The 20,918-nt window shown below is 42.0% G+C and overlaps 1 protein-coding gene across 1 annotated transcript in view; it reads right to left on the bottom strand.

Annotated features, from left to right (window-relative positions):
* The window catches only part of LOC6554784 (acetylcholine receptor subunit alpha-like 1), a 51,360-nt gene that overhangs the window by 13,870 nt on the left and 16,572 nt on the right, over window positions 1-20,918 (bottom strand). The window contains exons 2-3 of the mRNA XM_001981945.3: window positions 7,515-7,724; window positions 23-67 (exon numbers count right to left, since the gene is read on the bottom strand). Coding sequence (XP_001981981.3) covers window positions 23-67; window positions 7,515-7,706 — 237 coding nt within the window. The 5' untranslated portion in view covers window positions 7,707-7,724. The remainder of the gene's footprint in view (window positions 1-22; window positions 68-7,514; window positions 7,725-20,918) is intronic.

Below are 20,918 nucleotides of genomic sequence, written 5' to 3'. Positions count from 1 at the left end.
ATGGTATAAACGAATAACTTACCTGTTCCACCCAGACATTTGTTGTCATAATTTGATTTTTCAGATTCTGCAAGTAAACGAAACAAAGGCATACAGATTTGTTAGTCTCGAGTGTTAACAAGTGTTTCATTAATTTACTGCTGACAGTTTCCACTTCTGCTGAATGGAGAGAGGGCTGGCTGTGTGGCTTTTGCAACAGCAACACCATTGAGTGGCAGAGACCATTAAATGGAACTCGTTGCGCCCGGAAAATGTTGTTTTAGTGAACTGAGCTCGGGCACCTCCTCCACTGCCAACCCAATGCAGCTCTTGTCGCGTAACAAATCTATTTCAAACTACTCCGAAAAGTGGAAGAGGGTGGCTCCAACTGGGGCGAGTGGAATCGAGTTCGTGATGTCGTGAAGTGAGCTGCAGTCTCCTATAACCATTCAGTTTTAATCAATTTATGTGCTAAGCGAGATCATCCTCCCCTGTCGAATAGAGAAACTTTTGCCTTTAACAGCAGCTAAAGCTTTCCGCTTTCTTAAGTGGCCATTGCGGAGAGCCGCTAATCGAACAGAGAATTGTTAATTGGGAAACGGATTATAGGCAGGAAAGTATCTCAAAAAATTCTTCGCAATTTTCTAATTTTTTGATAGCAATAGAAGTAATGGGCCAACATATTTTTATATGTTTTTTATATATCCATTGCTAGACAACCTATGATGAAAAAACCTCTTGAAAACATCAAAGTTTTCCCACAAGTAGTTTTCGGCATTTTTCGTCAAATAATAATCAGATTTTTGGCCAAAACTTTGGAAATATTCGTCCAAATATCGAATGGCATATCTCGATGAACTTGTTATTAAATCCTCAATTGATTTGAGTTAAAATTTGGTAATTTTATTTTTTTGCGATTTTTTGCAAAATTTGATGATGTTACCCCTTACAAAAATTGAAAAAAAATAAAAAAATTTTTTTTTTTCTAATTCCGCTTGAAAGTGATAAAAATAATTGGCATTGATAAAAAGCTGTAAGAAAAAGTTTTTGTGAGGCCTTTATGATCATTTTTTACCAAGTTATATCGAATAGCCCTTCAAAAAAAACGAATTTTAGCCAAAAGTAGTTTTTGGCATTTTTCGTCAAATAATTATCAGATTTTCGGCCAAAACTTTGGAAATATTCGTCCAAATATCGAATGGCATATCTCGATGAACTTGTTATTAAATCCTCAATTGATTTGAGTTAAAATTTGGTAATTTTATTTTTTTGCGATTTTTTGCAAAATTTGATGATGTTACCCCTTACAAAAATTGAAAAAAAAATAAAAAATTTTTTTTTTTCTAATTCCGCTTGAAAGTGATAAAAATAATTGGCATTGATAAAAAGCTGTAAGAAAAAGTTTTTGTTATGCCTTTATGAACATTTTTTACCAAGTTATATCGAATAGCCCTTCAAAAAAAACGAATTTTAGCCAAAAGTAGTTTTTGGCATTTTTCGTCAAATAATTATCAGATTTTCGGCCAAAACTTTGGAAATATTCGTCCAAATATCGAATGGCATATCTCGATGAACTTGTTATTAAATCCTCAATTGATTTGAGTTCAAATTTGAAAATTTTATTTTTTTTTCGATTTTTTGCAAAATTTGATGATGTTACCCCTTACAAAAATTGAAAAAAAATAAAATTTTTTTTTTTTCTAATTCCACCTAAAATTGATAAAAATACTTGGCATTGATAAAAAGCTGTAAGAAAAAGTTTTTGTTATGCCTTTATGAACATTTTTTACCAAGTTATATCGAATAGCCCTTCAAAAAAAAACGAATTTTAGCCAAAAGTAGTTTTTGGCATTTTTCGTCAAATAATTATCAGATTTTCGGCCAAAACTTTGGAAATATTCGTCCAAATATCGAATGGCATATCTCGATGAACTTGTTATTAAATCCTCAATTGATTTGAGTTAAAATTTGGTAATTTTATTTTTTTGCGATTTTTTGCAAAATTTGATGATGTTACCCCTTACAAAAATTGAAAAAAAATAAAATTTTTTTTTTTTCTAATTCCACCTAAAATTGATAAAAATACTTGGCATTGATAAAAAGCTGTAAGAAAAAGTTTTTGTTATGCCTTTATGAACATTTTTTACCAAGTTATATCGAATAGCCCTTCAAAAAAAACGAATTTTAGCCAAAAGTAGTTTTTGGCATTTTTCGTCAAATAATTATCAGATTTTCGGCCAAAACTTTGGAAATATTCGTCCAAATATCGAATGGCATATCTCGATGAACTTGTTATTAAATCCTCAATTGATTTGAGTTAAAATTTGGTAATTTTATTTTTTTGCGATTTTTTGCAAAATTTGATGATGTTACCCCTTACAAAAATTGAAAAAAAATAAAAAATTTTTTTTTTTCTAATTCCGCTTGAAAGTGATAAAAATAATTGGCATTGATAAAAAGCTGTAAGAAAAAGTTTTTGTGAGGCCTTTATGATCATTTTTTACCAAGTTATATCGAATAGCCCTTCAAAAAAAAAACGAATTTTAGCCAAAAGTAGTTTTTGGCATTTTTCGTCAAATAATTATCAGATTTTTGGCCAAAACTTTGGAAATATTCGTCCAAATATCGAATGGCATATCTCGATGAACTTGTTATTAAATCCTCAATTGATTTGAGTTAAAATTTGGTAATTTTATTTTTTTGCGATTTTTTGCAAAATTTGATGATGTTACCCCTTACAAAAATTGAAAAAAAATAAAAAATTTTTTTTTTTCTAATTCCGCTTGAAAGTGATAAAAATAATTGGCATTGAGAAAAAGCTGTAAGAAAAAGTTTTTGTGAGGCCTTTATGATAATTTTTTACCAAGTTATATCGAATAGCCCTTCAAAAAAAACGAATTTTAGCCAAAAGTAGTTTTTGGCATTTTTCGTCAAATAATTATCAGATTTTTGGCCAAAACTTTGGAAATATTCGTCCAAATATCGAATGGCATATCTCGATGAACTTGTTATTAAATCCTCAATTGATTTGAGTTAAAATTTAATAATTTTATTTTTTTGCGATTTTTTTGCAAAATTTGATGATGTTACCCCTTACAAAAATTGAAAAAAAATAAAAAAATTTTTTTTTTCTAATTCCGCTTGAAAGTGATAAAAATAATTGGCATTGATAAAAAGATGTAAGAAAAAGTTTTTGTTATGACTTTATGAACTTTTTTGGCCAATTTATTTCGAATAGGCCCTCGAAAATTACGAATTTTAACCAAAAGTAGTTTTTTGGCCTTTTTCGTCAAATAATAATCCGATTAAATAAATTCAATATCAATTTGATTTGATTTTCTAAGCACATTTATGTAAGTTATAATGGACAAAACCCTAACATATCCCCATATTATCTGGCTCATTCCTAGACATCTCAAGGGAAGCTACTGAATCTGCTCCCTCATATTTCTTTGCACGACGTGGGAAACTCATTAAATGCGGGGAAGCTCAATAGAAAAAATTAGAAAACGATAAAATTGCGGAATAAATCACTTAAGCGTTGAAAAATGTAATTAACGACAGAATGATAATGATGCGGCGTAACTTGTTTCTCGCACTTCTTTCCGCCGCAGAGTCTGGACCTGGAATCTTTTGTAGGATGGGGGTGGAAAACCTCAGGGACCGCGGCAATATGTCGAGGCACGCAGTGTTAATAGATTTTTCCAGCCACGCAACCCAGGCTGCCGACTCACGGATCCTTTATCCTGGCTTCCCCCGGTAATCACCCGCTCAGAGGACTCTTAGTCCTTCTGTGGACCAGACCAGAACAGAGCAGAGCGAGGCAGCCAGCCCGTGGAAAGGTCATTAGGCGAGGGCGACGCGGAAAACCGGCAATAAAACGACAAAGCCAAGAACCAGGCACAATGACTAAGAAAGGCGATGAGTACGGCATAAGGAAGAGATAAAATATGCGGCATCATGGGAGCGGGAAAGCCGAAGGATGTGGAGGATGCGAAGGACACGAAGGGAAGCTGAGCCGGTAGCCTTTATGCTTTATGTGGGGCATCCGTTGCAACCAGTGGCAGAAAGCGGAGCACGTTAAAAAATGGGGAATTACTCAGTTTCAGTAACAGTATCTAAACAGAAAGTAGGGACAGATTACTTTAAATTTTAGCTATGAGCTGGGCTTTGGCATTTCATTATTTATTTACTTTTATTTAAATTCATTCAACCTCCTTTTATTCTTAAATTAAGTAGCTAGAATATTATTTGTTTTGAGCAATTTCTTTCAGTGTGGCAAACGCATCAGCACAGGCGTTGCGCCGCAGCTTATCTCATAAGAAATTGAGAAATTTGCAATCAGGATGCCGACTTCCAGAGTAGTTGTAGTAGTGGTTGTACTTGTAATAGCGGAGGTCCTCGGGCAGTTCGCACCTCGGATTGTAATTGGTGTTGCTTTTGTCGTTGTTGCACGTCTCGCCTATTCGCACTTAGGCGGGGGCAGCGGCAAGGATACAGGACTCTCCCCCAACACGATGCAGGATATACAGCATTTAAATAGCTCAAGCCAACTGCTTTAAGCAGTCGTCCTGCAGCAGGATTTGCATCCTCTGTGCGGGTGTGTGTGTGTGTGGGTCTTTGTGTGTGTGTGACAGGTTTACCCACTCGGGGGATCCGGATACCCAGTTCTGGGCAGGAAGAGGATTGCCCGGTGCCGTGCCCATGGCTTGCCTCACTGGGCTTGTTTGCAATTTAAATCGAATTTCCTGTGTGCAGTAAATAAACTTTGCAAAAGGCATTCCACTCGGCACACAAAAAAGTGTCCTGTGACCACAGGAGCAGCCAGAGCCGCCTTTGAAAGGCGGTGTAAGCTGAATAAGCAGTAAATTAATTTCCGAAAATATCATGAAATACTGGCTTATTTCAGGAGGTCCTTTCTAATTCCGACAATTGGTAGGGGGAAAATGCAAGAGGTCAAGTTAATGCACTTTGGAAGACTCTAACGTGTACCTTGGGTCAGAAAATGTACCATTTTCTGTATATATATTTTTTTTTGTTGGCACCAAAACCCAATTATCTATATATATAATTCCATTTTATTTTACATTTATATTGGCCTAGTACAAGGAGCGCTTGAGATACCTTCTCCTGGTATTTCCAATTAAATTGCAGCTCTGTAAATTCCACAAGCCCTATGCAGCACATTTATGTACCTCAAATAGAATGTGAAAAGTTAATTTGGTTGGGATTGCAACACGAGCACACAAAAGGCTTGGCTTTCCCAGTTGAACACAACCCAATTTCGGTCTCCGTTTCAATTTCCCCAATAATATGTGTAATTTATGGTCAACATGCAATTAACTGGCACGAAAATGTGCAACATTTGCCATTTGAATGCATTTTGGGCGGCCAAATGTAAGCCGCTCTTGCAATGCACCTGCTATTGTGATGGCCAGCCAGAATTGCCCTCCTCGGGCTGCATATACAGTGTGCCTGTCACCTGGTCGAGCAGCAGTTATGCAACTAATAAGCCCAAGCTACCCGGAGCCAAACTCAGCCGTGGATCTGGTGACCGAGGAGCAAGCAGATGGAAAATTGCAAATTTCAAATTCTACGGCCAAAACGCACGGCTGCATTGTAGCAGCCTCCACATACTTTTCAGCCTCCCCTCTCTCTCTCTCTCTCTCTCTCCCTCTCTCTCTCTCTCGCTCTCTCCCTCTCCCTCTCCCTCGTCCTTCTGACAGTTGATTGCAATTTCCAGGAGAACAGAAAAACAAAAAAATGTATACAAGCAGTGATTTCAGTGCGGAGAATTTACAAGCAATTGTATGCCAATAAGGAAAAGAAGGCAACACGTGTGTCCCACAACAACAGGACCAAAGGGGGCGTGGCCGGGGTGGTTGAAGTGGGCGGAAAACGTGGACTGCCACTAGTGGACTATTGCAATAAAAGAAATTCTGCGAATATTTCAAGCAAGCCAGTCAGCAGTCAAGCGCACACAGGGCGGCTGTGCGATATTTCTCTGCACCAGCAGCAGCTCGCACACACAGAAAAGCAATTTCGATATAAGCACCTTATGCCAGATGGCCAGATGCCCCACCACAGTGGAGTGGAAGCAGGCGAAATGGCTTAAAGGGTTGATTTAGCCAAATAGTTGTGCGGTTTTCTGGTGATTTGGAAAGTCGATCGGACCAAATAGCAACTCTATATTGTTAAAAAGCTTTAGCAGTGTAAGAAATAAATTATGAAGATACATAAAAATAAATCTACGCTAAGAAATGGATAACTCAAGAAAACAAGGATGTTCTCCATACTTCCGTGCAATCCCAACAACAGGCCAAAAGAACGATTTATCTTACAACTCCTTTTTTAATTAAACCAGATTTTGCCGAAGCTTGGTGCCAATGTGCATTGGTATGACTCCTTCTGCATCTGACTGCTGCTGCTGCTGCTGCTGCGGCTCCTGTCCTGCATGTCCTTTAGTGGTCTTGGTGCTTAGCGCGTGATTTATAACAGCAGGGGAAAAAATAGAAGCCAAAAATCCGAGCCAAGGAACAGGCATCACAGGGCAGCAGGCAAAGAGCAGGAGCCAAAGCTCAGCAGAGTAAAGGGAGCCAGGGAGCCAGGGAGCCAGGGAGTTGGAACAGAGCTACTGTGTGGCCAACAGCACGTAACTGTTAGCCGCTTCCCATTTCCGGCTGTCATGTGCAGCCACAGCGAGCAGAAGATTGTGCTCCATTTGCCTGGCCAAGCCGATCTGGCCTAGCTGCAATTGCAGCCAAGCTCCTCGGTATTGCCACGTATGCATATACGTATATTTGATATAGGTAAGCCGGGGTGTTGCTTAATTCAAACGTCGATGCCCTAGCAACTGGCAATTGCATAGTTAATCAAGAAAACAATCAACTGGGCCAAAAGCCATTGATTTATTATGCAAACAACCAGCAGCGGGACAATGAAGAGTGGGCTGGCTTAGTTGCCTGGCTTTTTAATCGCCGGGTAAACAGTTATTAATTGTGCGCCGATTGTTTGCTGCGGCTTACACAAATGCCGTTTCCTACTTACCGGCGTTGCGGGGCTTTTGCGAATTAATCTGTTATGATTGTCATTTGATAAGCTTATCATGGAACCACGCCGCGGGATGGGCACACTTGTCAAACAAATGGATTGCTCAGTTTGGGGCATTGTTTGCAGCGCTTGTCTGCCAATTGGCAGACTATTTGGAAAAGGGATCAAGGAGCTGGGAATGTTCTCTCCAATTAAAACCATCAATCTTTTGATAACTTTCCAAAATCTTGGTTAACTCTCTAATGACGCTTTAAGCACTTGCAGCTTTTAAATTAATTTGAAAAAAGAACCAGCTTCGTTGTAACTCTTATTCAACCCTGTTTAACCCCGGACAAAACGCATCCTGAACACCCCTGGGAACTATAAAATTGAAAGTTTTTCTGTTGCGCGGCAACTAACCAGACACAAGCCCCATTGATTTATGTGCGAAACGTGTTATCAGAGGTACTTTGCTGCAAAAAAGGGTCACTTTGCCTAGCACTTACCACATCGATCAGCTGGGAGAGGCGCAGACCCATCTTGACGGTGAGGCGGTCCGAGTTGTTGCCCACGGGTCGGATGAGGCGATTGTAGTTGCTCAGCAGGTCGTCGTAGAGTCGCTTTGCATCTGGGTTGGCCAGGCCGCCGGTGGCAAAGTGTAATGCTATGAATACAGCTGCGAATAGCACGCTACCCATCTTAGGCCAGGTCCAACCCTGGTGTTGGAAATAGAGTAAAAATAAATATGGAAATAAGTTGCGGGTAATGTCTTTTGCCAGTGCGGATTTAGTTCGGCTTGCATTAGCATTATTTCAGTATAAAACATAAAAACTTTCCACTGCAATTGTGCGAGTGCGAGTCGTAAATTTTGCTAAAGTGTCAAAAGTCTTGGAGCTTTGTTCCCTTTTGGGGCACCAGTAGCACCAGTAGCACCATCGTGCAGCCGTAAACACCATTTAATCTTTGGCTCAAACACTCAAGACACCATCGCAAACAAGCATGAGTATGTGTGTGTGTGCGTGTGTGTTTACGTGCGTGTGTGTGTTGGAGCATCCTTCCGTTTCCGGCGTCCCCCTGCGCTCCACGTTTTTGTTATTGTTCAAGCCCGGAGTCCTGCCCACACAATTACCCATATACTACACATCACACACCAGCCACCCACTCAATATGCGTTTCTGCATTTTATGCATAAAAATCCCAGCGTTATGCCAACAGACATTCTGAAGTGCTGTCGTGTACAGCTACATTAGGCGCAAACAAGCAATTATTATCAATTCCTGGGCATTCTGGCCAATTAGAAAAGTGGCCAAGAAGCAGAGATGCAGAGAAGCAGAGAAGCATAGAAAAAGGAACGATATATGTGTACCAGTAAATATTGACCCAAGTAATTGAGACAAAAGCAATAACTGTTTGCTTGGGCAGATATAAAACTGAAATATTTGGCAATGCAACTTTCATGTGGCACAAACAAGGAGTATCACACTGCACACGAAGTAAATGGTTATCTACATATATTTACATATTCCTGAGCAGCTCGATCAATTTTGGCTACTTCGGCTAACTCGGAATGGCCACTTGACCAAGTGGTTTTATGCCGACTCAAGATTTGCCCAAGCAAGGCTACTGTAACTTAAGACTTGAAACTTTTAACTGAAAAACTGTATACTTAAAAGTTTGTTATGCTTAGTTTTAGCCTTTTTCCTCGAACTCCGCAAAAGTTTTTCGCAAAAGATTTTGTGTGTCAGCTGGAAAAGTTTTCCATAATTTGATGTGCACATAGAAAATCGTATGTGATGAATCTGAGGGAGCGAAAAGGAATGTCCTCGGCCAATTACATTTATCAATTTGATGGTTTGGCAACGAGGCTAAATTAATTATGCTAATTTAATGTGTAAATTGTTCGTAATTTGTGCATTGATTCTATAAAAGTGCGGCTCTATCTCGACCCAAAATAAATCAAATCACACACCAACGTCTGCATAATTCAGCACAAAACACGTGTCACTGACCGCAGAGCAGAGCAAAAACAGCAGGGAAAGAAATAATAATAATAATATTAGCCGGGAAGGCAACATGACATGTACACAAAATGGCGACAGGACAACGAACAACCGAACAACGAAAATGGCTGGCATAAACAACGACAACGAAAATGAATGTCATTTCGAGGGCTATTTATGCGCCTCTTAGTTGGCAGATTATTTCATTTTCATTTCCATATGACCATTTATATTTATTTATTATTTATACTCCCTCACACACGCACGCACACCCAATTTTTTGGCCACAATTTGGCTTGCTGCGGCTGTCAACGCTGCGTATGCGCAATATTATTTGCTGACTATTTATTAATATGTACTGGGTGTCAGCTGTGTGTGTGTGTGGGCTTGTGTGTAAACTTTTCGTTAGAGCACTGCTCACCATAAAAACCAGACGATGACGTGTCCTGCCCCGAAAATAGCTCGCAAAGCCATTAATGAAAAATGTAAACTGCAAAACTTTCTCATTGAATGTTTGCTGGCTTTTTTGTTGCGAGAGTTTTAGAAGGACTACGATTGCTGGTCGACTGCACAGTGGACTATTATTCAGTATATACTCATATCAAACATGCATATTAATTTACACGTTTCTCTTTAAAGCATTCAAGCCATATGTAAAATATAGGTGAATATTTCTATAAAACTATAGCTTCAGAATGCCTTTACGGTTCAGTAAAGTTCCCGTGTACACCACTGTTCGCCAGTTTAATTACACAAATGTTTCTTCTCCATTTTGGTTACACGGAGTTGGCAGGATAATGAAGCCAAAAAAGTGACATTGACTGCGGGCCACAATTTTAATTGCAATCGGAAAAAGAACAAAAAACATAGATAGAGGGAAGAGTAGAGACCGGCTTATTGCGGAACGAGCTTGATTTTAGCACAGGCAGGACAAATTCTCAGCTTTTTCGAAAGGGGATCTGTGAAATTAACGCTCGGTGCTTCATCCTCATTTGCGGGGATTGAAGTCCACTACGACCGCGATTAAGTGCAGCAGAAGCAATATGAGCAGCGGTTCAGGTTCCCCGCCAACAGCAGAACAAATTGTTATGTAATTGCCCGATGTATATATATATATAGACGAGATACACAATCCACTGTAACACTGCCGCACAAAGGCAAGCACCGGCATCCTGTTTTCCCGCTTGCTTCCATTTTATTAGCACTTGTTGGTCGCCGGAGGGGCGGAGGAGCGGTGCGGTGGAGCGGTGGTGGAATATAAAAATAATAAGTATCAAAAATAACTGACCAGCTCTATGGCCGTAAAGAGAACGAGACGGACATTGAATGCACTCGACGTGTCCGACGGTGGCTATAATTTCAATCACTTCCCCGGCAAACTGAAACTGCAGCAGGAGCAGCCAAAATGTGGCATTAAAAACACTCGTAAACGTTGCAGGATCGCAGGACTCAGCTGAGCTGAGGGGTGAATTTTAGTGTATCAGCTTCTCTGCTCAATTTTTTCCCTTGTGCTTTTCCACCCGTTTGAGTGCAGCGGGCGAAATTGCAGCAAATATTGAAAGAGAAACTATTTGTTAGCTAGCCGTCAATTTGTTCGTAATGAGCTGCGGCTGAGTCCAAAGTCCAGGCTCTTTGTTGTTGGCCAACTTTTGTTGCTGGTGCTTGTGCTGTGTTGTGCCACAAATGAAAATGTCTTTCAGCGTGGTAAATATTTTATGTCATTTCTGTGCTCGTCTTTTGTGCGCTTACTTGTAGTTGCCTGGGTGCTTTATTTTTGTATTTTTTCTTTTTTCGGTTTTTGCTTCCTTCACTTTGGCCCGCTTGTTGTTCCCTTTTTCTTTTATTTTGTTTTTTCTTCTTCCGCTGGCATTTTTAAGCGCCAGTAAATTTTTTAGTAGGCAGAGCTGCGCAGAGCAACCGCAGCAAAAGCAGCAACAATAACCAAGTGAAGCTCTGCCGGAAACGCCGTCGACGGCAAAATGGCTGGCGAGTCAACTTCCGCTTGCTGTATGTGAGCTGTATGTGTGTGCGTATGGGTGCTCTGGGTGTTGTGGGTGCTGTAAGGGTGTGGTGAGGGTGTGTGCTCTGGGCAGAGGGGCTCCTGCAATTTTCCAGTCGAGTTCGTTTTTCATTTCCGTGTTATTTGTTTTGCATGTGCCACTTCGTCCCTTATCCCATTTCTTTGTTACTCCCACGCCGCCTTTTTCGTTGCATACTTTTGGGCTGATATATTAACATGGCCGCAACGGCAGCTGCCATTTTTGGCATTGTTGCTGTAATTGCTTTTGTCTCTGTGCCCCCGTAATTGAATTTCACTTTTCCCCCTTTCAAAAAGACCCGTCATCATCGCACTTAATCCGTTGGTTCCCCATGCGAATCAACTCGTTTCTGTGCCTGAAAAAGTTGCACTCACAAAAACAATGTATACAACTATAGTCAAGAGTTCTGACCATTTATTCTTTGCAACTGCTCATATTGAATTAAATGCCATACATTTCCACTACCGTAATTAGTGTTTATTTAAGAAAAGCCAGTAGTTGTATTAACTTTCTTTGGGTACTCGAATTCCCAGCCCACTAAAGCCATTCGAGTGTCTAATTTATGCAAATATGTTTTATATAATTGCAGTGGCTTGGTCCTTCGCATTGATTGGCCTGTTATTAGCTGGCTGACTATCTGGCTGAGTGCATTTTTCCGAAATTATGTAAATTTAACTGAGAATTATGTGCAGAATCAGATGCATGCATAATTTATACATATTTTGAAGTCATTTCTTGGGCAATGCTAAAGGGTGGAGCTGTGTAGCTGTGCTCGGAAAATTCATAGCCAAAAGCTAAAAGTGAGCACACAAATCGAATGGGGGAAAGCTTCAAGCCGGGAAGGGAAAAGCCAAAGGGATAGATGTAGTAGGAGAGTTGTATAATCAAAGGAGCGCGCACACACACTGCCGTAATTTGGCTGAAGGTAGTCCAAAATACCTGGCTGAGTTTTTTGCGTGTACTTTTTGTCGGGTAAAAGTAAAAGCTGAAATTTTGTTATTTGAACTTTTGCTTATGAGCGCCCTCAGGTAGCTTGTTAAACATTCTTGGGCTGCCTACATATACACAAATTTATATGGAAGTGTGTGTACATGTTGTGTTTTTTTTTGAGAAACGAGAGGCAAACTTCAACTTGAAACATGAAAATTTGCATATGATAAGCAAATAAGCAGATGTATGCAAGGTAGCTGGGCAAAGTTTTATTAGATTCTTGATTCGTGAATGGAAAAGGGCAAATCGGCGTTGATGGCACGGGTAGCGCGCTTTTGCGGCTTCTTCTGGCCAACGGAGGCTATGAATATGCGGACCGAAAACCTTTGGAAATATGCAAAGCATTTGAAAATTATTTTTGCATAAATAAAGTTGATGTAGTCTCTTGTGTGTGGCGCGCCAAAGGGTTGCAAATGAGCTCAAACATCTGAGCATTAGGTCCAAAGAGGCTTACCAACTATGTACCATTGCACAGTCACTTGAGCAGCGCAAATGATGTGCAAATGTGCGTGAACCGCACACAAATGGTGGAACTAAATCCGTACAATGCGGCGTATGCGCAATATTTAATTTCAAGTGCTGCGAGCTCTCACACGCACGACACACACGCACCTAGACAAAGCTAATTTTCGCTCAAACTGAGGGTGAGTGAGTGTGTGTGTGTTGCGGAGCGTGTGTGTGTGTGGGGGGGAGGGGGGGAAGCATGAAATGCACTTGCTTTCACCATCAGCGCTTTAAATAAAATATTAGCATTTATTGCCTTCTGCACTCAGCGGACTATTTAGGCGGGTCGGGTGGATGCACAGGTTGGCCAGGATGCGCAGGATGCGGGGTGCTGAGATGGAATGCCGAACGGGAGTCGTAACTTGCCCTAAGTGCTATGCAAAAGGGTTGCTGCCCCCATCCCAGGTGAATTACCGCTGCTACTCCTGGCGAGAATCCGGAAGCTGCAGCATCAACAGCAGCGGCGTTAATGTCGCCGGGTGACTGCTGCATTTGCCGTGTCTCTTAATTTTATTGGAAAACCCATTAGCCACTTCAAGTCTTCAGTTATTACCAGATTTTATAAAGTATTGAACTAATTTGGTAAGCTATTAGGTGAACTTCCTTTCGATTAATATTTCTGTGTAAGAATTTATTGGGAAAGATGAGATGTTTGATTATGATGTATCTTCCTGATTGTCAAACGTTAATAAAATCAAATGCTGTCCCCTTGAAACACTATCCACAAGTGTGGTAATAGATGCGAATCCTCTATGCTACTCAAGCTAACTTATTCTGCCAATTACTTAACGGATGATGTGTCCAACTCGAGTGCAAGCTTCATCAGTCAGCAGGGCCAAAAGCAGGGCGTTGCTGCGGTTAATTTGGCTCAAAGCCACACAAATTGCTGGCAGTACAGCAAGTACTTGCAGCGTGAATTCGCAACTCATACAGGAGTAACCAGTTCGTAAGCAGCGAGTGAGCAGCGAGGGGGACTCAAATGCTCGCACTTAAACCAATTGAGCTTTAAACGCCCAACTGACAGGGGCAACAATGGCAACAGTTTCAGCAACATTTACCAGGACTCGGGAGCAGGACAATCGGCAGAAGTGACAGCTCAGCTGGATGGCGGAGACACAATGGGATATGGATATGGATTGTGCTGGAAATGCATCTCACTTATGGCCCGTTGACTCCACTTTGAGAGCCATTGTGTGTGTGTGGCAGTACTTGCATTATCCCATCTGCTTATCAATAAACAGTAGTTTCCGCTGAGTCGCATGAGTGCCAAACTGTTGAATTCACTTTGCCGCCGACTTGCGAAACTGTATTTCTCCTGAAGGACACGTCAATTGGCCAGGGACACAGGTGCGAGATTATTTTGAGAATTTTTCCGTGCTTTATGGCCAAAGTTGGGCGGGTATGTTGGCTCATGCGAAAGCTCTTCAAGCGCTTTTATTTGGCCATCAAAAAGTTTCATACGCCCTGTTGACCGGGCCGAGTTAATTATGTTTATGCAATGGCATTTGCATAAGAAAGAGCAAAAGAGCAGCCAGATGAGCAGATTCCTCTTCGCTGGACTTGTGGGTACATCAAAATTTCCGACTTCAGGATCAGAACAAGATGTATGCATAATAGCCCGAGGTGTTAATTTAATAAACGAATTACGAAAACATGAAGTGCCCGAGGCAGGAACTGAAATGTGACGGTTAATGCTAATTCTCAGACGAGATATCCTTTGCATAATGCCAATTTTAGATGGACAATTATGCTAAGTAATTTCGAGATGACAAGCTTACTGGGGAGGCTATTTAGGAATACGGAAAGCAAAATTATAAAGCGATTAAATCCGGGCATATCATTATTTTCTCAAAAATCCGTCAAAAACAAGGCTGATGAGCTAACATTGCCTACTATAAATCCTAAAAAAATGTTCACTAGTTTCTTCTCTTATTCAATCAATTGTGTGACCATTAAAATGTGATATGTACCAGTACTCATCTAAGTTTACTCTGGGCACGTTATTAACAATCCAGCTAAATGGGTAGTTCCTGCGGCAGTTGATGCTGTCAAAACTGCAAACATGGCTTTCATGGCTGCTCTAGGTAATTCCGGCAAAGGGTGATTTCCCTCCATTCCCGGCAGCGCAGGATCTCTCGAGGAATAGTTTTATGCACGCAGCTAAAATTTGTGGCATACTTTCTGGGGCCGCCAGAGAAACTGAAACTGCTGCTGCTGCCGCTTTTGCTGCTTTGGCTGCTGCTGGTGGAGCAGCTAACAACTGAAGAATGTTGGGACTTGCGGCTATGAAACAGCATGCCAAAAAGCAAATAGACGCCGGGGTTTGGGGCTGGGATCCTGCCACGCCTCGAAACTAGCAAATATGTAGGTTGCCACCACCTCCTCCTCCGCCTCCGCCTCCTCCACCGCCTGCTCTTCGCTGAGGGGCAGCTACCCGTGAACTAGTTTCGCGTTCGCTTTAAATTATCTTTGATGCGAAAAGCGAGGATGGTTGGGGCTGGGAAACGAATTGCCGCAGGTGTCAAAAACACACAGACAAAGTCAATTTGCGCTGGCAGACGACAGGACATGCCGGCGGATGGGAATGGTTTGGCTAAGGGAATGGGTGTGGTGGCATGGGTGTGGGTGGGTAGTTTGGGGTGGGGCAGGAGTGAGCGTAGTGGCGGTAAGCGTGTGCTGCTCATTACGCGGCGCCTTTGATGTGCAGCAAGCCGTCGTAAAGAGCCGGCAGCAACAACAAACAACATTACAAGCGCCAAGTGGCCCGCTTTCTGCTGGCTGCTCTCTGATTATAATCATCATGATAAGTACTCTATATACCACGTGCCACGCCCACTAGTTGGCTGCCTAACAATGGCAAGCCGCAAGCCACCGCCAGCCATCCCATTTGATGTCGCATTTACCGCAGCAACCGCCCGCCGGCGACGGGAGGGGAATCCGAATGGCAACGGGAACGCGAACGGGAATGGTAATATATCCCCCTGATTTTGGGGTGGATCCAGGGCGAATTTAATGTGCACCTGCACGACACACAGCGCCTCGTGTTTATCTTTAATGCATACAAATAATGCACAAACTGCAAATGCTGATGGCAAGGGCGATGGCGATGGTGATGGCGATGACGACGACGGTGGCACCCGCAACTGGCAACTCGACACGCCATAAAATCAAGACACACGACATTTTAGAGCCGGCAGCAGCAATATCAGCAGGAATATCTGGCAAATTGGGGAAACGCCCTCACCATCTAATTCAGGCAAATGGGCTAAGCGATGCACTGAGAAAAAACACTCTGAAAATCCCATGACAACTTTGTGGTATTACTTCCCTTTCATATAATATTCATCATCGAATGTAACCAATAATTAAATTGCTATAATATTAGGCTGAACATTACTGGCTTTCTAAATTCTTTGAATTATTAAATAAATTAATAATGCATTAATACAATTTTAATGCAACAAGCGATAGGAAACCTATTTATCCTGTTATCCCTTTTTTGTATGTGAAATGAAGCATGTGAAGCTCTAGGAAGAGCAATAAAATGAGTTTCCGCCAACAGCTCTTTAACATCGAATAGCAATCCGAGGCAACAAAACTTTCATAAATTTCGACAACTCTCATCATCTTTCAGGCAGTGTCAGAAGCAAATTGATAGTCCCAGTTCGATTTTCAGCACTAGGAAACAAAGCACAACCGGCTGTTGGATTGACTTTCACCCATTTTGATAGATAGATAGAGAGATGTCCGTGGCGACCAGAGGAAAAACAATGCCGACAGCTGCCAAGGCCTGTCAATATTTCAGAAGAGCGGCTACATTAATCAAACGAGTCCGAGTCCTGGGCTGCTCGTTCACCTATTTCGAGTGATTTGGGCAGAAATAATTGGCTGTATATGTGAGTGGGGCATTGGCCAGTGGGATTGTGTAGACCCCTTGCCAATTTCTGTCATTTGATATGCACAAAAGATTTATGAGTTAATTAATGTAGCGAAGTGCCCGTGGAAGCGGATTCGTTGTTGAGCATGATTAATGCGTTCATCGTTTTTTGTCGCGACCGGAAGCGGAAACGCAATTGTTGCTGCTACCGGTGTGGCTTAGCATTAAAGTCTCGACAAAGTATGCTCGTTGCATTAAAGTGCATCAAATTGGGTCAGCTGGCTGACGCGTCTGCTCCACTTGGTAGTCGTAACTCATTCATAGCTCATAAACGGTGCTAATATTGAGTGTCGATTTTCCACCACACTGGCCCAGGACATTGCACCAATGTCTCTCTTTCACACTTTCCCCCTTTTCCCCGCCATCTGCGTCGCTTTTCTCCAGCTTGTGTGTGTGTGTGAGTGAACAATGCAGCTGTTTTCCTCGGCTTCTACATTTTCTGCGACCCGCTTTTTGTGCAATGGCGCCGAGGACTACGGTCTACCAACTACCGACTGTGGAATAAGGACTCAGGACAACGGACTGCGGCGGCAGCTGGTTCATTACGGAAGCCAGTATCCTGTTAATAGTTTAACATAAACTGTGGTAAAAAGTGCACGCCGCCTGCCGTCGGTTTTATTGATTATCCTTGCTGCTGCAGGACACTTACACTGCACTCGCTGCTGTGCTGCACCGGAAGTTGACACACTTAGCGAATGGCGGCCGCCCTCAAGATGGCCGCCGCCCACCGGATGGCCTACAAAATGGCGGGCAATTCATAAAAAAACCACATCGTCGAAGTTTAAGCAGCGCTTCAAAATAAGTTTCAGCACTGCTTCCATATAACCCTTACCACTAACTCTGCATTTTGTATCTATTTTCTGGCACACACACTTTCACGTACCAACTGCAGCGTCATAATTCATCTTGGTCTGCTGGCCCTAAGATTGCGATTCTATCGGTGGACAGGAAAAACCTACATCCCTGTCCTCGGATAGCAGATTCATATACCCTTTACTACGAACTGAAATGAAAGTTGTGTTTGGCTAGGAAAATCGGAAATGTTGTTCAATGTTCAATGGACTTTGCTATCTGAAGGAATAAATCATATTGAATTTAATGATTAAACACCGAGTTCGTGCATTTTCAGCTAACTGAATATAATTTGTATACCACCACTTTTAAGGGATATTCCCCGTCGAAACCATTCCATTCCATAGACTGTTCAACTTATTTTTTGTTGCGCCACATGCTTTGGACAACCATAGTCATAAATTTAAATCAAACCATCTGACAGGCGACCGAAGGCGATTGCAAATTTATCTATAAGAAGGGCCAGACAGCATTTGAAAGTTGGACAACAGATGTCCGCTGTAAAATTATTCCTATTTCTTGGCCACGAATGTACATAGCCAGAAATGTATATAAATGATATACGATAAATAAAGGTTTTTGTGGTGGAAATGTAGGTATATACGCGTATCTGATTTATTCGCCAACATTTTGGTGCTTTGACTAATTATGTGCGGAGTTTTTGAATGCACAATTGATTGATTGATGGATGGGTTTGTTTGGCGCTCATTATTTGCAAAATTGATATTGTAAAACAGATGTTTCCGCTCCCACTTCATTGTTATTTAATTACCCCCAAATGCGGAACACGAAGTTTGGCGCTTGATTAATGTTTGACCATCGCTCTCGCAGCTCGCCAGTATTTCGCAGGTAGGAAATGAGCGATGCAATCGATAAATGAATAAATGACAGCTAATTAATCCAAGCACGCACACACAAACACAATCGGATAATTATTGTACTGCCAGCACGCATTTTCCCTGTGTCCTTGTTGCATTTTAAACGCTTTTCCATTCGCCACGAAGGGCGAAAAAGTGAAAAGCATTAAAAATTCATTAGCATTCAACTGACACGGCGCATCGATATCCTGCGATACAATGCACCGCCAATTAGGCAGCAGATCGATTTCGATTTTAGCCATCATTGTCATAGTTTCACTCCGGGCATCAAACTGGCCAGAGCCCCCGGCCAAGTGAGCTTTATTGACTTAGCAGCCATCGTGGTCGCTTCATGCTCGGTTGGACACCAGATACTATTCGAGTATAGCAGATACCGGGTCCTTAGACCCTGAATAAAATGGACAGCTTGAAACACCCACAACAACTGCCATCTGGATGTGGATGGGTATGTGGATGGGTATGTGGATGTGGCTGTGGACTCAGATGAGGGTGGATTGGTGGCTTGAGAGGAGTTGCATGCGGTCTGACTTATGCATTGCCACGCATGAATTATTCAAATACTATGCCCATGCTATATATGCATAGCTGCGAGCTAGATGCAGAAATGAAAATGAAAACGAAAACCTAGAGCAAGCAAACCAAAACTCAAACAGCATAAACTGCAGCCACTGGAATTGGATTGAGTTTTCTGCTGCAAATGCAACTGAATTTGCAACTGCAACTGAGCTCTGGCAAAGGGGGCGGCAGCGAGTGTGGGCGTGGCCGGCCAGAAAGTCACACACACAGCCACACGAACGAGCAAATGCGACATGGTGGAACAGAGTTATGATGGAAAACATTGGAATACATAGCCCATTTGAACGCAAGGTTAGCAAACCAACATGTTCATTTGAAGTTCGTGTGTGGAGAATGCAAAAAATTCAATTTCTCTGCGAAATCTGGCACAAATTGTGAAAAATGGGAAAAGTAATGAAACTGGCACACATAACGGGTGCATAACCAGCCACAAAAGCGATTACGCCAACATCCACGAAACTGCCATTCAAATCGAGAAATACCCTCGATTCCACTAGCTTGGAAACTAAATTATTACACAACTTTTTGGCAAAGGCAATTTGATAAATTGCCGAAATCGCTGCAGAGTCTGGCTAAAACGAAATGATGTGATTCCGCAGCACTTAGCCGACTCAGAGCCCCGCATATTTGCTCAACTTAATGGCTAAAAAGCAACAGAAGCGCGTAGTTCGATTATTTAATGCAAATCCAATGCATTGTCAATCAGCCAGACAGACTCCTCATCTGCTCATCCGCTCATCTCCTCCTCGACGGCACAGTTGGCAAAGCGATTTTCAATTTCCAATTTCAAATTTCAATTCTATGCAAAGTAGACGATGACTATCCATCCAGCCATCCAGCCATCCAGCCATCCCCCTGATTCCATGAACAATCGGGTGTATGTGTGCCAACTATTGACACAGAACTCTCACTCACACGCTCATCCAGCCACCCATACAGCCATACAAGCATACAACCATACATCCCCAAGAATACACACACACCATTGCATGGCAGAGCACTTGAGCAAATAGCCGACTATCCGAGTAGCTCAGGAGGTGGAGGCATACGAGGATGCGAGCGACTCCCGGCTGTTCCGGCTGCTGAATTCGCTCCAATTAATGCTGGAATTTGTGCTAATTTTGATAAAATGCTTTTCTCAAGAGCTCTGTGGAATGAGTTCTCTCTCGGTTTCAGGAATTAGATCAGAAATGTGCTCTACCAAACTGATAACACAACATCTAAGTAATGCAGTGCAATGCATGGCTGCTAATTAGATTGGCAAACCTTATTTTTCGAATCACCATATAGTAAAGTATAGAGCTAATAATCACAAACATCAGTTGAGGAACTTCTCCGGTTTTGTGCCCCTCTAACTGGCTCTAACCATCGCTGCCTGGCTTTATCTGCCTCGCACCATCGCCTCTAGTTTACTTGCGCTAATAGCATTGAACGAGCTGGAAATCAAAGCAGCGACATCCAGCTGAGACTCCTCGATTTGCCACGCCCCCCAACCCGATGGATGTGTGAGTGTGTGTGTGTGTGCCGCCCTTTGTCTCCTGCCGCGTGTCGCAAGTGCATTCAATTACTTGATGTGTCTATATGGCAGCTACAATGTCGCCTCCAATGGCCCCATCGGCCCCCTTAAATCACTGCCATTCCTTCGGATTCGAGCGCGTTTAATACAATTGCTATTTTGTAGCGCAGGCAGGCGGGTGGGTGGAAAGAAGAAAATTGTAAAATTGATGGATAAAATGATGCAATGGCACTGGCTTTTCCAGCATCCTGGTTGTCCTCTGATTGTTTTTCTCCTATCCCCTACCCCATCCAATGGTAGAGGGTAAAATATATATAAATAAATATGAGTGGTTGTTTAAAAGCTATAACCTGCTGACAGGAAGATGAGATACATCTTCATACGTCTTACTGAAAATACTGCAGATATTCAAGTCGCAAGTTCCAAGTGCTGTGTGGTTGTCAAGAGCTCAAGGATAATTGCGAGTGGTTAACGTGAATTAGGTGCCATTTAAAGTATAATTCAAGCACAAATTCCCAATCACTTATCTACGAGCTTGCATCTCACCCAGTCGCATTTGTTGATCAACTCACCTGCAAGCAGACAAATGAAAATTTCAATTAGCAAATGGTTAATAGA

This window comes from Drosophila erecta, unplaced genomic scaffold (assembly GCF_003286155.1).
Source record: "Drosophila erecta strain 14021-0224.00,06,07 unplaced genomic scaffold, DereRS2 tig00000000-arrow-pilon, whole genome shotgun sequence".
Lineage (NCBI taxonomy): Eukaryota > Metazoa > Arthropoda > Insecta > Diptera > Drosophilidae > Drosophila > Drosophila erecta.
This window is presented reverse-complemented; position numbering and strand designations above follow the sequence as displayed.